Raw genomic sequence first — 16,636 nt, forward strand, 5'->3', positions numbered from 1 at the left:
TGGAGAGAGAGGAAAAGATTTAGTGTCAAACAGAGGGCATACCTTCATGGCGTAGTCCTGAACCCATTTGCAGTAGTAGGAAAAGAATCCCATACACCTTTTAAGGGCTTTTGCTGAGTTTGGGGGTGGTAACTTCTTAAGGGGGGCCATTCTTTCTGGGTCGGGGTGGATATTGCCCTTGTGGACAATGAGCCCAGAATGGGTAGCTCTGTTGCGTTGAACACACATTTGCCCTCATTAAATGTAAGGTTGAGTTCTTTAGCCGTTGCTAAAAATTTCTTTAAGTTGTTTTCGTGCTCAGCTTGTGTTTTCCCACAGATTGTGACATTATCCAGATAGGGAAACGTACCCTGTAACTCATACGTCCTAACAATCTTATCCATTTCCCTCTGAAACACTGACACACCATTAGTGACCCCAAAAGGTACCCTTTTAAACTGGTATAACCCACCCCATCAGCCTCAAAGGTCATTCCTTTTATAATAGGGATTTGTTGATAAGCTGCTTTGAGGTCAATAGTGGAGTACACTTTGTATTGCGCTATCTGATTAATCATTTCATTGATGCGTGGCAGGGAGTAGGCATCCAGATTCATTGTCTGGCTGTAGTCAATAGCCAGTCATTTCTTAGTGTGATTTTTCACAACTAACACCTGAGCTCTCCACGGACTATTACTAGGTTCAATTACTCCCTCTTTAAGCAATCTCCGGGTCTCAGCTTTGATAAACTCACGATCCTCTTTGCTGTAAGAACGGCTCTTAGTGGCAATCAGCCAACACTCGGGGGATAAATCACTGAAAAGGGAGGGAGCTTTGATCTTTAATGTGGACAGACTGCAGTAACTAGCACAGGGGATGGTAAGTGTGGGTAGTGGCCCACCAAAATTTAACACTACACTGTTCATCTGAGATTGAATATCTAACCCCAGTACCACAGGGGTGCAGAGCTCCGGCATAATAAAGAGCCACACATCAGCCAGGCAATGTCCCTGCAAATTCAAAGTAACTTTACACTTGTCCCATACAGCCATCGATATCTTTTGGTTTGCTGGATATCTCCGCAAATTTAAGGCTCTGGCAACTTTCTCGTGGATGTAGCTGTCAGCACTCCCTGAGTCTATTAGACAATCAAGAGTCTCACCATTCACCTCCCCCTTCATAGTCGACCGTTCCAGTCTGTAACATCCCCCAAGCTTTACAGTCAATTGAGCTATCACAGGGGATCTCATCTCGCCATCACTTGAAGTCGATTCAGCCTGCTCGTCTGAAGATTCCCCCTTTTCACAGTTGTCTTCCATTCCTGCAGCTCCAGGACGCATTTTCTTGGTGCTTCTCTTCTTCTTATCAGTGGGAGTACTTTTCGTCTTACACGCTTTAGCAAAATGGCCGAGTTTCCCCACAATAGCTTCAGGTAGCAAATCGAGCCGGGCACTTCTGTCTGGGGTGCCAGCTCTTATCACAGAAGTAGCATTTTTCAGGAGTTCCCCCTTTTCTTTCCTTCGGGGTTCCTGGATGTTTCCTTTTCGGTTTCTAGCATTTCACTGGACCGCATGGCACTTTTCAGTGTTTTGGCTAGAGTGACTGCCCGGTCGTAGGTTAAGGGCTCTGTCTCCATCAGCCTCTGTCGGATTTTAATGGAGTCAATCCCATTGACTAAAGCATCCAGCTTTAAGGCATTGCAGTGTTGTTGCACATCGACTGCCCTGACATCACATTCATTTGCCAGTGAGTTGAGAGCCAGTGCATAGGTAGGATCACTTTCCCCGGGTTTCTGGCATCTAGTCAGTAACTGGTGTTGAGCGAGCACCACATTCCATGGCGCTGCATAGTAAGTAGTCAGACGTTCCTGGGCTATAGCCAGAGTGGTAGCTCCTTGCGTTACGGCAAAAGGGACCTCACCCAGCAGAGAGTTCAGGTGGCACCACTGTATCGCCTCATCAACCACGTTGTTTCGAGCCCTGTAGTAATCGAAACAAGCAATCCAGTGGTTGAAAATTTCTCTGGCCCTCGGGGCAGACTGGTCGATTATCAGCCGCTCTGGCTTGAGGGCTACATCCATTTCTGCTCATAAAATTGAAGTGCCAGTTGATGAAGTAGACAAAGACGATGTGGTCAAACAATAATCATGGCTTTTATTTGCAATAATGAAAGACAATAGGTGCACATACAGTTATATCCAAGGGGAGTGTCCTTAACAGTAGAGATAATGCACAGCCAATGTTAGTACAGCAAGGCTCGCCAGAGGGGAGACAGGCAGCTTGGCAGACATTCACCACATGAACCAAATAGGTATTTATGATAATCCCATAGTTGCATGATATGTGTATTATATTGTTTTAAAATTGAAGATATTTTAATTTACAGAATTTAAATTCAAATTGTGGTGAATCCTAAATTCCTGGATCACTAGGCCAAGATGTTTGAATTTACTAAGCTGAGCCACATATTAAGCTACTGTTCTATGCAACACATTTCTATTTTCCAAAACCAAAATAGAAGTTGATATTGGTGGAAATCTAACATAAAGACAGAAGAAGCTAAGAACACTCAACAAGTCAGGCAGTGTCTGTGGAGCTGAAGTTTCAGCTCTAAGCTCTGTTTCTCTTTACACAGATGCTGCCTGTTCTTTTTATGTATATTATTTATGTTTCCTTAATTATTTCCCAATCACATCTATTGAATTGTCCAGCTCATGAGATACCACATTGTTTTGCCAATGGCCAGTCTGGTCTGTCCAGGTGCTGTTGTGCTTGACTGCATGCAGGGATGCAGCCGTTGCGGACTTCTGCATGTCATCGTGCAGCTGCTGGGGTCACTTGCAGTGATTTTGTTCAGCATTTTGTGAACGTTTATCACTCTCTGAATCGGGCAGTGTCACGGACGCCGTCGCCTTCTTGAACTTGGCCTTGTATTCATGGACTATGGCTTCCTCTTCCTCCAGGAACAGATCAATGTAGTCATCGACATCTTTGGGGAGGTACGTCAAGATATCTCGCAGTATCTCATCTTCCTCAGGGTTGCTTTGGGCACCTGATCATTGGGAAATGAAAAGGAAATTCATAATTAGGAAATAAATCAAAGCAAATCCCCCAAGATCTATTCTGAGATGCTGAGTGAAGCAAGGGAGGAGTTTGCCGGGACCCTAAGTGAGATGTTTGTACTGTATATTTCCCTCTATCCCAAACACTTGGGACCAGACATTGTTTGGTTTTTGTGTTTTCTCAGTAATCGGAACAAAACTCAGAAAAGCACAGTAGCATCAGCCCTCGCTGGTCCCTGACACCTCCTCACTGAAGTCACCGGTCCCTGACACCTCCCCACCACTGCCAGCCCCGATTATGGTCCCTGCTCCTGCCCGGGAACCAAAAGTCTCCTGTCTGAGAGCCCGAGGTCCTCGCTCCTGCCCAGGAGGCTACTCTCCTTGATGATGCCAGGACCAAGGATTCTTTCGACCACTTGCGGCTGGGAGGCAGCAGCACATTTGTAAACCAAGTACAATGGAGGGTAATGAAGAAATGGAAAGAGAGGGAAGGGAGTTACCTGAAATGAGAGCAATCGGTATTCATGCCCTTTGGCTTAAGGGGTGACCCTTGCACCTAATATCTCCCCATGACCTACCAACTTCCTCCAGTTGCTCACTGACTCCAGCCTACTTCTTTGAGGTGACACCTAGCTGTTCAGCATCTGTCTTCCTGGCTAGTTCTAATTTCTGTTGTTACCAAACTAACAGAGCGTCAGAGCCCCACATGGGCAGGTCGGGTGATATATTTTTTTCAACTTGTGAAGTCACGCGTCACTAAAAATAGTTCGATGTTTGGATCTTTTCGGTATTCAGAACTTTGGATATGTGGAAACGTACTGCATTTGCCACTGGATGACATCTAATGTTGGCTCTTTGTCCAAAAGGGATGGTAAGTACTGGAAAGCTCAGGTCAGTGACTGAGGAAGTTGTTGGTGAAGATTCTGAGAGGCAGGGTTTATGTTCCCTTGGAAAGGCAGGGGCCAGTTAGGAGGATTTTTATTTTGGTGGTGGTAGAGTTAGATACAATTATGTTTAAAAGGTACTGTGATAGGATGTGGTCTAATAAAAGCAAGTGGGATCAATGTAGATTAACATCAGGATCAGCGTGTATGAGGTGAGCTGGAAAAAACACAATGTTTGAGAAATTCAACACGACAAACAGTGGAGTTTATAACCAATGTTTCAGGCTTGAGCCCTTCATCAGGGTATGTGAAATTGTCAGCAGGTACCAAAACAAAATATTAGGGGTGAGGGGATATGAGAGAGCACAGGACCACAAACAGGAGGTAATAGATGGAAAAGGGAGGGCTGGCACACAAGCCAGCAGGAGAAGGGATGGTTCTATAAATGGAGAGTGAAGGGGGTGGAGAGCTAAGGGAAAGTAGACAAGGGGGAAGGGAGGGGAGGAAGGAAGGAGAGCAGGTTAGCAGAAACCGGAGAAGTCTACGTTAATGCCATCTGGCTGGAGAGTGCCCAGACGGAAAGTCAGGTGTTGTTCCTCCAATTTATGAGTGGTCTCAGTGGGATAGTGCGTGAGGCCATGGACAGACACGTGAGCATGGGAGTGGGGTTGGCCACTGAGAGGTCCCTGTCATTGATGCAGACAGAGCGAAGGTGCTCAGCGAACACCTTCAAGGTGAGCTGGACTGTCCGATTCTCTGAGGTGGCAATGAAAGAAGACAGCATTTGTAATGAATAATTCATCTCTTCGACATGATCCACAGCACAAATGCAACAGAAGTTCAGAAAATATAATATAAAATGTTAGGGTATGGTGAAAACGTTAGGGCCCTGGGACTTGAGAGTACAGACAGACATTTCCATGGAAGAGTCAACACAGGGAGACAGAGGGGTGAAGAAGGCATTTAGCACACTTGCCTTGAGGGGTCAGGCCACTGGGTATAGGATGGTTCGCGTAGCGGTTAGTGCAATGCATTTACTGCGCCAGCGATTGGGACCGGATTTGGGTTCGAATCCCGCCCTGTTTGTAAGGAGTTTGTACATTCTCGCCGTGTCTGTGTGGGTTTTCCCCAGGGGCTCTGGTTTCCTCCCACCCTGAAAAACGTATCGGGGTGTAGGTTAATGCAGGTGAGGTAAATCTAAAACTAGAGGCCACACCTGAAGGAGGGAGTTGGGGTGTGATAGTACAGATCTATCACCAATGTATATAGTGTATATAGTTACAGTATCTAGACTGTGCTTACAGCGATTGGGTGAGAGCTAAGCCACGCCTACTGTCTGGGCCTTAAAGGGTTGTGTCCCTAGCCAGGTCAGATCATTCCGGACTGGTCGGCCACCTGTGAAGAGCTCCTGTCTTTTGCTAATAAAAGCCTTGGTTTGGATCAACAAGTCTTTGATTCTTTCGACGAGCTCTACATGGGGGAGGGCAAAGAGATTTCCTAGGGACCTGAGGAACACCTTCTTCACACAGAGGGTGGTGGTTGTGTGGAATGAGCTGCCAGAGGAAGTGGTGGAAGCAGGAACAATTGCTACTTTCAACAGACATTTAGGCAGGCACAGGGCCAGGGAAGGTTCAGAGGGATATGGGCTGAACAGGGGCATGGAGGATGAGGTTGATCGGCACGGACAAGATGAGCTGAAGGGTCAGGTCATGCAGTGTGAAAGGAAGGGTAACCAAGGTGGGGTGATGGAAGGTGGAGAGGAGAGGGAGGAGGATTGGGCAAGGGGAGGAGCACAGGCTGACGGTTTAAAAAGTATCGGTGGATACAGGTGGGAGGGGAGAAGGGAAAAATGCTGAGGTGATTGGGGAGGGGGTAGTTCTCTGAGGAAAGGAAAGGGGGTGGGGAGCTGAAGGATAGGAGATAGAGAGATAGAGAGAGAGAGAGAGAGTCTCAAGGGAGGAGTTCTAAGAAAAGTGGAGAATGCCGTCTAGTTGGAGAGTGCCCAGAAGGACAATAAAGTGCTCATTTAGTGTTCATTCAGATACATTCTGGATGTGATCCAGGTGTCTCCCACCCTTTCAGAAACTGTTCCAAATTCTAACTGCTCTGTGGGTGAAAAATGAGAAATGACTTGTGCAAAAGGTTGAGTGCGTTATAAACCCAAGGTACAGTAAGTATTTTACACAGAGAGTGGTTGCTATCTGGAGCGCGCTGACAGAGGGGATGGTGGCATCAAATACAATCACTCCATTTAAAAGGAATTTAAATGAGCAAGGCATGGAAGAATCCAGATGTCATGAGGGCACATGGGGACAAGTGTGGATGGGGTGGGGGGGGGGGGAATGTCAGCACGGATATTGTGGGTCAAAGGATCTGTGAGAGTGGGAATATGGCCTTTATCTTGAAGGATGGAAGAGCAAGTTGAAGAAACCAAATGGCCCATGTTCTCAGTTCCCCTGAGCCCTTCTGCTAAAGAGCTTTAGTTGGCACAGGAAAGTTGAACTGAAGGGCCTGTTTCCACACTGTACGACTCCATGTTTCTGGGTTAGAACCTTCTCTGTAAAGGCACCATTGTTGTTCTATTTAGACATCTCATATATACCTAGAACATTACAGCATAGTACAGGCTCTTCGGCCCACAATGTTATGCTGACCTATATAAACCTACTCAACAATCCAAACCTTCCCCACCTCACCTTAAACTCATAACCCTCTATTTTTCTTGCGTCCATGTGCCTGTTTAAAGCCCCTTTCACACTTGCAAGTGATCCCAGGAATTAACCACCAATTGGCCTTTAAAGTGCCAAGTGTGAAAGCAAAATCAGCTCAACGCTGGTGTCAGATGACGTCATCTCACACCGGGGATTGACAGCCTTGACCCCTAGTACAATCCCCACAACATCTACAGATGCCGGCGTTGCAATCAGACAAGTGTGAAATGGGCAATTGCATTGTGGGATTGAAATGACCCAAGATTTTGTATGAATGCAGGAATGTGAAGGAAGAAAAGATTAAAATGAAGGTATAAATTTTGCTGTGGAAAGCTGCAGCGGGAGAGAGAGAGAGGAAAAAATAGCAATAAATAGCAATAGTGGACAATTTTTAAATAGCATGGGAAAGTTGGTAACGCTACTGTGGACAATTTAGAAAGACTGTGAGAAAAAGCAACGGCAGACCTCACTTCTCAGAATGCCATGTGACAGAGAAACCCCTCCATAAATGTTCCGTTACTGCAGCTGGGCATACAATCCTTTCTCTGCCACATGGAATTCTGGGAGGGCAGGTTCGCCATCGCTTTTTCCCCACGGTATTTATAGATTGTATGCGATTGTGCTACCAGCTTTCCCACCTTGTTTAACAATTGTCTGCTATTGCTATTTATTATTAGCACTTTCCCATGGTCCCTTATAAAGGTTTATACAGGTCGGCACAACAACAACAGGGGCTGAAGGGCTCATACTGTGCTGTACATAAAGCTTAATTATGTTATAATTAGGCATGGTTAATTTAGTTCAAATATAAGATCATAATACATTGATCAAGATTTAGGGCAGGTCCACCATTGTTCAATGTGTCATGACATCACTGGTAGAAGGTAGAATATTCCTAACCCTGGGCATGGCTCCTTGCAAGTGTGAAAGCATTCAGTGTCCCAGTTAGGAGTGGTCAAGTGTGAAAAGCCAAACCTCCATACCTATCCCAGGTAATTTAGTGAAAGGGGCGTAAGAGTATTTTAAATGTCCCTTTTGCACCAGTCTCCAGCTCCACCCCTGACAATGCATTCCAGGCACCCACCACTCTCTGTGTAAAAATATTACCGCTAACATCTCCCTTAAACTTTCCTCCCCTCTTCTGATTCAGAGGTCCTCTGGTATTTGCTACTGTCACCTTGGGGAAAAAGGCATCGGTTGATCCATCTATTGATGCCTTTCATAATCTTGTAGACTTCTATTAAGTCACCTCTCATTCTTCTACGCTCCAAAGATAAAAGTCCTAGCTCTGTTAACCTTGCCTCATAAGACACATTCTCCAATTCAGGCAACGTCCTGGTAAATCTCCTTTCCACCCGCTCCAAAGCTTTCACAGCTTTTCAATAATGAGGTGACCAGAACTGAACACAATATTCCAAGTGTGGTCCAACCAGAGTTTTATAGAATTGTAACATTACCTCTCGATTCTTGAACTCAATTCCCCCATTAATGAAGGCCAGCATACCATAAGCCTTCTTAACTACCCTATCAGCCTGTGTGGCGGCCTTGAGAGATCTATGGTTACATCAAATAAATCTCTCTTTCCACTTCCTGGTACAAAACAAAAATAATCTCAGCTTATTACAGAGCCAGATCTTCATAAAACTCCTTGGAACTGCCCGGTGTGGGTACACACATGGTCTAGTGATCAGAGGCGTGGACCGCAACTTTAGTTGTAGATCAACCAGTGTTTTGCGTTGATCCAGAACAAGCTCTTATTATGTCTGCTTTGGTTAATGACTGAAAGAATTCTGCAAGCCCTTTTAAACACCTGAACTAGCTGATCTGTAACCCAAGAGGTCTCTAGTCTCCTTGGAAAGAATAGTGGAAGGTTATGGGTGTGAGGCAGGGAAGAATTAGATTGTTGTAGAGTAGGCTTGCATAGATTGTGGGCTGAAGGGCCTACACTGTGGTGTAATGTTCCATCTTAACATTTATTGTTTATTCCCTCCATGGGCATTACTCGAAGTAATTTAAGAAGGACAGCAAGTTAAATATTTTTTTCCCTGTGGCACCCAATTCCATCGATGCTGGAGGACATTGGTTTAAGGCAAGAGGAAGAACAGGGGCTGAAGGGCTCATACTTCAGCCTCTGTTGTTTAAAGGAGATCTGAGTGGTCAAGGAGGAGGTAGAGTCAGATGCAGTCAAGATATTTAAGAGGAATTTAGACAGACACCTAAATCGGCAAGTCACAGAAGGATTTAATGCCGGAAATCGGATTCGGATATATAGTCAAATAGGTCAGCGTGGGTGAAAGGCCCCATTTGTGTGCTCTCTTTCTGTGTGATTCCAAATCATTTTAAATGTTTACTTGGTTTCCTTACCTGTTGGTGCAGAGGCAGCTGGTGTTGAGATTGCAGACGAGGTTTCACCAGCAGGAGGTCTCGATCCGGCAAATAGCGAAGAATTCGTGTCCAAAGGTGACTCTTGAACATCACCACGAAACATTCCGTGGTCCTGCAGTGGGTTTATTTCAATGAATTGTCAATGCTATGTTTTTTTTAAAATCTGTTCGTCTTGCCTATTAGATGGGAGACGGCTCCTGACTTTACAATGTCTGTCCCCTTTTATTACTGAGATTAAAACTTTAGGGTGTATTTTATGGATTTTGAGGTGCTGACCATGAAAATCACCTTAAAATTTTCCTATCACATACCGTTTTTTAGATATAACCTATTTTTGTGATTTCCTGTCATAATGGAAGTCAACTTCAAGCCAAGAAAACGATGAAGTGCAACATGTCGCTGAAAAAATTCATTTTCTGCCTTCGCACTTGGACTCCTTCCCTGCTGATCTTGGGGAAGTCAGTGACAAACATGGTGAAAGGTTTCACCAGGACATTGCAACCGTGGAAAAGTGGTACCATGACAATCGGAATCTATCAATACTGGCGAGCTATTGTTGGACACTGACATGAGAGGCATCAGATGCTGAGTACAATCAAAAATCAGTAGCATGGGGCAGCGCATGGCCTAATGGTGAACCGGCCCTGCTTGTATCGCCACGTGGCGGGGCAGACATTAGGAGATTGTGTCGTCAGGGGTTTCTTCTTGACTCCACCATCCCTTCCAGCGTGCGCTCTGGGCAGCGATTACGATGTCACAATGCACCAGGTGACTGAGCTCATGCTGCCCTTAAAAAGGCGTGCAGAATTTGAATAAAAACAGTCGTTAATGACCATCGGTGTGGTGGCAGTGATTTACTTCAGCTCTTCAGAGCACCAAATTGGTGACCCCGACTGGCCCAGACGATCTTCTAGGCACAACCAATGATGGACATGGCAGAGGTTAATGAGGTAGCCCTCAAACTTCCCCCTTTCTGGCCACATCGCCCACAGACATGGTTCGACCAAGCGGAGGCACAATTCCACCTCTGCAACATCATGGCTGATACCACCAAGCTTTACCATGTTGTGGGTGCCTTCAATCAGGACACGGCGGCGAGGGTGGATGATATCATCCATCGGCCACCAGGAATCGAAAAGTACATAGCCCGCAAGAATCTGCTCCTGGGGAAGTTTGGGCTCTCACCCCAGCATCGTGCAACCAGACTCTAACATCTAGACGGGTTGGGGGACCGCAGTCCCTCAGCCCTCATGGACGAGATGTTGGCCCTTGCAGAGGATCATGAGCCGTGCTTGCTCTTCAGGCAGATCTTTCTAGAATAGATGCCAGAGGACATTCGGCTCCATCTGTCTGAAGAGGACTTCTCCGACCCCCACAAGGCAGCAACCCAGGCGGATGCCCTCTGGCGAGCTAAACAGAAGAACAAGGCAGCACTCAGCCAGGTCTCCAAGCCAGTGCCCCATCGTCAGCAAGATTCCCCCAAGGGCAAGACCGAAGAAGCCCAGTCATTGTGGTGTTTCTACCATCAGCACTGGGGGGGCTAAAGCCCGCAAGTACCGCAAGCCTGCGATTACCAGGGAAACGGTCAGGCCTACTGCTGTTGATGGCTGCCACAGTTGGCCACGTGAACAGCCTCCTCTACATCCAAGACAAATCCACAGGCCGCTGGTTCCTAGTCAACATAGGGCTTAGCTGAGCATCCTTCCCCCCACAGCGCTGGAAACACAGACTCAAACCCCCAGTCCAACCCTGCAGGCTGCCAATAGCTCTGCAAACAAAACCTTTGGCACTCATAGGCCACAGATACAGATCAGAGAAGAGAAATTCACTTGGAGATTCGTCCTGGCCTCGGTGAGCACGGCGCTGTTGGGGGCTGACTTCCTAAGGGCTCACGGCCTGCTGGTGGATGAGAGGGGCAGGAGGCTGTTCAACCCCCATACCTTCCGCTCGGTGCACCTGGGCATGGCAGAAGATGCCAGGTCAGAGATCGCCACAGTCGTCGCCGCCGAAGATGAATTCGCTGGGATCCTCAGTGAGTTCCCTGCCACCCTGGAGCCTCGCTTCAATATCGCCTTCCCCAACACGGAGTATACCATCACGTCTCCACACAAGGTCCCCCGATTCACACCAGGACTAGACGGCTGCCGCTGGAGAAACTGAAGCAAGCCGAGGAGGAATTCTCCAGATTTCAGGAGTTGGGCATCGTTTGGCGATCGAACAGCGCTTGGTCAGCGCCGCTACACATGGTCCCAAAGTCATCGGAAGGTTGGAAGCCCTGCGGAGACTACAGATGGCTGAATGACGCCATGACTCCAGACAGGTACACAGTACCCAATATCCAAGACTTCGCAACCAACCTCTACGGTGCACAGTTCTTTCCAAAGGCCGATCTGGTGCACGGATACCACCAGATCCTGGTCCACCCCGACGATGTTGGAAAGACCTCCATTATAACCCCCTTCGGCCTGTTCGAGTTTCTCTGCATGCCATTCAGCCTGAAGAACACCACCCAAACATTCCAGTGCTTCATGGATGCAGTGGGTAGGGATTTGGACCTTGTCTTTATCTACCTAGACAACATCCTGGTAGTTAGTCGCACTCGCGAAGAGCACAAGGCCCATCTCCATACCCTGTTCGCCTGGCTGGCAGAGTTCGGCCTCATGGTCAATAAGGCCAAATGCCAGTTCAGGAAACAAACTTTGAAGTTCCTGGGGCACACCATCATAGTGTTTGGGGCAGCTCCGGCACCGGAGAAGGTGGCAGCCATCCAACGTTTCCCAAGCTCTCTTCCCTCAAAGGGCTACAGGAATTTGTGGGGATGAGGAATTTTTACCATCGATTCACCCCCAAAGCTGCCCGCATCATGCGCCCTCTGTTTGCGCTGATGGAGACGAAGGAGAAGACCTTGGCCTGGTCGGGGGAGGCAGACGAGGCTTTCAGAGTGACGAAGTGGGCCATCGCTGAGGCGACTTTGTTAGTGCACCCACGCCCGGAAGCACACATGGCACTATCGGTCGATGCTTTTGCCATGGCGGTCGGAGGGGTGCTCGAACAGTGGCTGGACGGACAGTGGCACCCGCTAGCCTTTTTCAGCAGGCATTTGCGGCCTCCTGAACTCAAATACAGTGCATTTCACCGGGAGTTCCTGGCGCTATACCTGGCTATCCGACATTTTCAATATTTCCTAGAGGGCAGGACTTTTACCGTCTTTACCGACCACAAGCCCCTCAGCCAAGCAATATCGATGGCCAAGGACCTGTGGTCAGCCAGGCAAGAGCGCCACCTGTCCTACATCTTGGAATTCACAATGGAGATCCGGCACAGGGCAGGTAAGGACAACGTAGTCACTGACACGCTCTCCTGCCCGGTCATCGGCATGCTAGCTCCCGGTCTTGACTACGCATAGCTCGCACAAGCCCAACAGCGCGACGCTGAAACCCAGGCTCTCCGCACTGCAGTAGCAGGGGTCCAGCTTGAGGATATCCGCCTCCCCGATTCCGCTCAGCCGCTGCTCTGCAATAGCTCCACTGGCTCACCGCTCCTGGTAGTTCCACAGGACTGGAGGGCAAGGGTTGTCAGTTCCATTCACGATCTTGCCTACCCCTCAATAAGGACTACCGTCCGCACGGTGACTCAGCGATTCATCTGGCACGGCCTCAAGAAGGATGTCGCAGCACTAGCTCACAATTGCGTCCAATGCCAGACCTCCAAAGTCCACAGGCACACACAGGCCCCTGTCCAACATTTTTACCTAGCACCGCGAAGGTTCCAACATATCCACGTAGATGTTGTGGGCCTCTTGCTGGTGTCCAGGGAGTTGCGGTACCTATTCACCAGAGATGGACAGAGCCACCAGGTGGCCGTAAGCCATCCCGGTCCGTGAAGCATCAGCAGAGACGTGCTAGAGCCCTGGTCGGCCAATGGATCGCTCGTTTCATTGTGCCGGCACATATGAGTGACAGGGGCGCTCAATTTACCTTCGCCCTATGGTCGCAGCTGGTGAGACTTTTAGGGGGGTAACACTGCACCACACCACGGCCTACCATCCGCAGTTTAATGGGTTGGTAGAGAGGTTCCATCAGCACTTAGTCCGCCCTGATGGCCAGGCTTTCCAGCCCTGACTGGGTGGACGAGTTGCCCTAGGTTCTCCTCGGAATCAGAATGGTGCCCAAGGAGGACCTGCAAGCCTCGTCAGCTGAAATGGTCTTCAGCGCACTGCTCTCCCTGCCAGGGGAATTCTTCAGCCCGCAAGCGGAGGCCACGCACAGTGAAGGTGTGGTGGCACAGAGCCTAGTGGCAAACCGGCCCAGGTTGTATCACCACGTGGCGGGGCAGCCACTAAGAAGATGGCGTTGTTAGGAGTTTCTTCTTGACTCCAGCATCCCTTCCAGCGCGCACCCTGAGCAGCGATTATGACGTCACAATACAACAGGTGACTGAGCTCATGCTGCCCTTAAAGGGACACGAATAAAAACAGTCTTTAACAACCATCAGTGTGGTAGCAGTGATTTACTCAGCTCCTCAGAGCGCCACAGGCAAAACATATTTAGGTCAGTTGAACTAACGCGATATGTCGGCATCACGATGCAACTAAACGTGTTAAATTCAATAAAAGTTCATTTAATATGTTTCTCCGGCTTCCTACAGCAATCCGAAATTATCCTTGTGTTCAGCTTGAAGTTGCCTATCATAGACCTTTTGTTTTAGGAAGCAAACCTTTTGAAAAAACTTGTTGTCCAGTGTTACATGTGTTTATATCTGGTTCACCTTTATCCACATGGTTTGAGACTTCCTCAAAAGAAATTTGTCTGGAACAATTTCCTCTTTGCAAACTTTGCTTGATTTGATTATGACATTCCAAATGTGCTTATAAAACTTCCTTAATAACCATTACCATCAACTCAGCCCTCACCCACATATCCTCCATTACCCTGGCACCCTCCGCCCCCATGTGCAACAAGGACAGGATTTCCCCTTGTCCTCACCCACCACCCCACCAGCATCCATGTCTACCGACAATGTGATCCCACCACCAGACACATATCCCCTCTCCTCCCCTCACTACCTTTTGCAGAGACTACTCCCTCCATGACTCCCTCATACATTCATCCTTTCCCATTAATCGCCCTATTGACACCTATCCTTGTGACCACAGGAAGTGCTACATTTGTGCCCACAACTCCTCCTTTACCACCAGCGGGCCCCCAACCAGCTCATCCAAGTGAAGCAATACTTCACTTGTGTATCTGCAGGGAGTCATCTTCTGCGTCTAGCGCTCTCGCTGTGGTCTCCTCTACTTTGGAGAGATTGGACACAGGCTGCAAGATCGCTTCGTTGACCACCTCGGCTCCGTCCGCCGTAATAGCAGGGATCTTCCAGTGGTAACACATTTCAATTCCCTGCCACTATTCTCTCCTCTCCCAGCCTTTTAATTTTGCTCATTCCTTGAAGAAGGGCTCAGGTTATGTATCTTTACCTCCTATGGATGCTACAAGATCTGATGAGTTTCTTCCAGCATTTGTGTTTTTACTCATGAATAATTGATCCCAGCATTTTTCCAACAATAGATTTTTTTCCACAACTGATGGATATTTCCCCACTTTTTGCCTCCCACTTGCTTTGTATTGGGGCAGATTTCCAGTCTTCCAGCTCTTGTCTAAGGGCTGGCGTTAGGTTAGCAAGCATCATTGATTAGCCAGCACCTGTCAGCTCTGTTCTGTGACGCATATCAGAGCGTTTTTAATTTCACCTGGTTTTTCTGATAAGGGGTCCAATTCCTCTCAGCCGAAGCACCTCCTGAATGGGCCACACTGGTTGGCTTGTGGATTCTCTCCTTTCTCCTTTTCTCTGCTGCCTTCCTTTCCTGTTGAACATAAGGGAGCAATAATTATATTAAAAACAAAGGTCCCTCATACCATGAAGAAGGGCTCAAGCCTGAAGTGTTGGTTATTTAACTTTATCTCTGCTATATAACGTATGCTGCTTTGTGTTTTAACTTCAATTAGGGAGTTTGCAGACTTTCATGTTTTACTCTTGTCTACTGCAAAACTCTGCAAATTCATTTTGAGGGATGCCTACCTTGAAAATGTTCTCCTCTGCTCTCCGAAGGGAGTTCTGTGGACACTCTCTCACTGCTCCCCACCTGTATTCCCTGCTGCTCTCAAGCTTTATGACCATGAACGCCCCACACTACTTCCACAGCTACATTGCCTACGTCACTACTTGTATCTGCCATCATGGCTTCCAGCTACAGATTCAGGTTCCTCAGATTGGTCCTTAAAGGGATCTCAGGTACCTGCACAGCATTGACTGCTGCTTCCTTCATTTCTCTTGCTGAATTCTACGCTCATACCTTGATGCGGTGCTCAAGCACAAAATGTTGGTTATGTATCTTTAACAGATCGGTGAGTACATTAGATGGAGTGATGGTGGGAACAGAATGGTGAGTACATTAGAATTAGAGATGGTGACGAACTGATCAGTGAGAACATTAGATGGAGTGATGGTGGGAACAGATGGTGAGAACATTAGATGGCGAGATGGTGGTGAACAGATCAATGAGTACATTAGATGGAGAGATGGTTGGAACAGAACCGTGACTACATTAGATGTAGAGATGGTGGTGAACTGATCAGTGAGTACATTAGATGGAGAGCTGGTGGGAACAGATCAGTGAGAAAATTAGATATAGAGATGGTAGAGAACTGATCAGTGAGTACATTAGATGTAGAGATGTTGGTGAACTGATCGATGAGTACATTAGATGGAGTGATGGTGGGAACAGAATAGTGAGAACATTAGATGGAGAGATGATGAGAACAGATCGATGAGTAGATTAGATAGAGTGATGGTGGGAACAGAACGGTGAGTACATTAGGTGGAGAGATGGTGAGAACAGATCAGTGAGTACATTAGATGGAGAGATGGTGGTGAACAGACCGCTGAGTACATTAGATGGAGCGATGGTTGGAACAGATCGATGAGACCATTAGGTGGAGAGATGGTGGGAATGGAACGGTGAGTACATTAGATGGAGAGATGTGGTGAACTGATTGGTGAAAACATTAGATGGAGACATGGAGACAACACTCCCACTATTTGTTCACTAACCTCCCTCGGGGTCCTAGGGAATATTTTGTCAGGACCTGGAGATTTATCTACCTTGATTGTTTTCAATATAGCCAATACTACCTCCTCATTAATTCTATTATCCATGAGCTCGCTCACTTCATCTGGCTCAATATTCTTTTCCTTAGTGAATACTGAAGAAAAAAAAGATCATTTAAAATTTCACCTATCTCCTCTGGCTTCTCACAGAGCCTACCCCCATCATCATCCGTCACTATTTTTTACCTTTAATGTACCTATAGAAACCCTTTGGATTTATTTTGACTTTTCCTGCCAAAGCAGCTTCATGTCTCCTTTTAGCTGTTTTAATGTCCTTCTTAAGAATTTTTTAACCCATCCCTATATTCCTCCTTTCCTTGCTGTTTATACCTGTTGTACACCTCCTCTTCCTCCGAACCGTTCTCAATATCTTTTGGAAACCAAGGCTCCCTACAGTTTCTAACCGTTCCTTTAATCCTCATGGGGACATACCAACTCTGCACTCTCAAG

The 16,636-nt window shown here is 47.3% G+C and overlaps 1 protein-coding gene across 1 annotated transcript in view; it reads right to left on the reverse strand.

Annotated features, from left to right (window-relative positions):
* Window positions 1–2,111: 2,111 nt before the first annotated feature.
* LOC138751898 (NEDD8 ultimate buster 1-like) overlaps window positions 2,112–16,636 on the reverse strand; it is a 71,019-nt gene continuing 56,494 nt past the window's right edge. Inside the window, exons 11-13 of the mRNA XM_069914809.1 lie at window positions 14,769–14,882; window positions 8,999–9,131; window positions 2,112–3,029 (exon numbers count right to left, since the gene is read on the reverse strand). Coding sequence (XP_069770910.1) covers window positions 2,812–3,029; window positions 8,999–9,131; window positions 14,769–14,882 — 465 coding nt within the window. The 3' untranslated portion in view covers window positions 2,112–2,811. The remainder of the gene's footprint in view (window positions 3,030–8,998; window positions 9,132–14,768; window positions 14,883–16,636) is intronic.

Source organism: Narcine bancroftii, chromosome 1, assembly GCF_036971445.1.
Source record: "Narcine bancroftii isolate sNarBan1 chromosome 1, sNarBan1.hap1, whole genome shotgun sequence".
NCBI classification, from domain to species: domain Eukaryota; kingdom Metazoa; phylum Chordata; class Chondrichthyes; order Torpediniformes; family Narcinidae; genus Narcine; species Narcine bancroftii.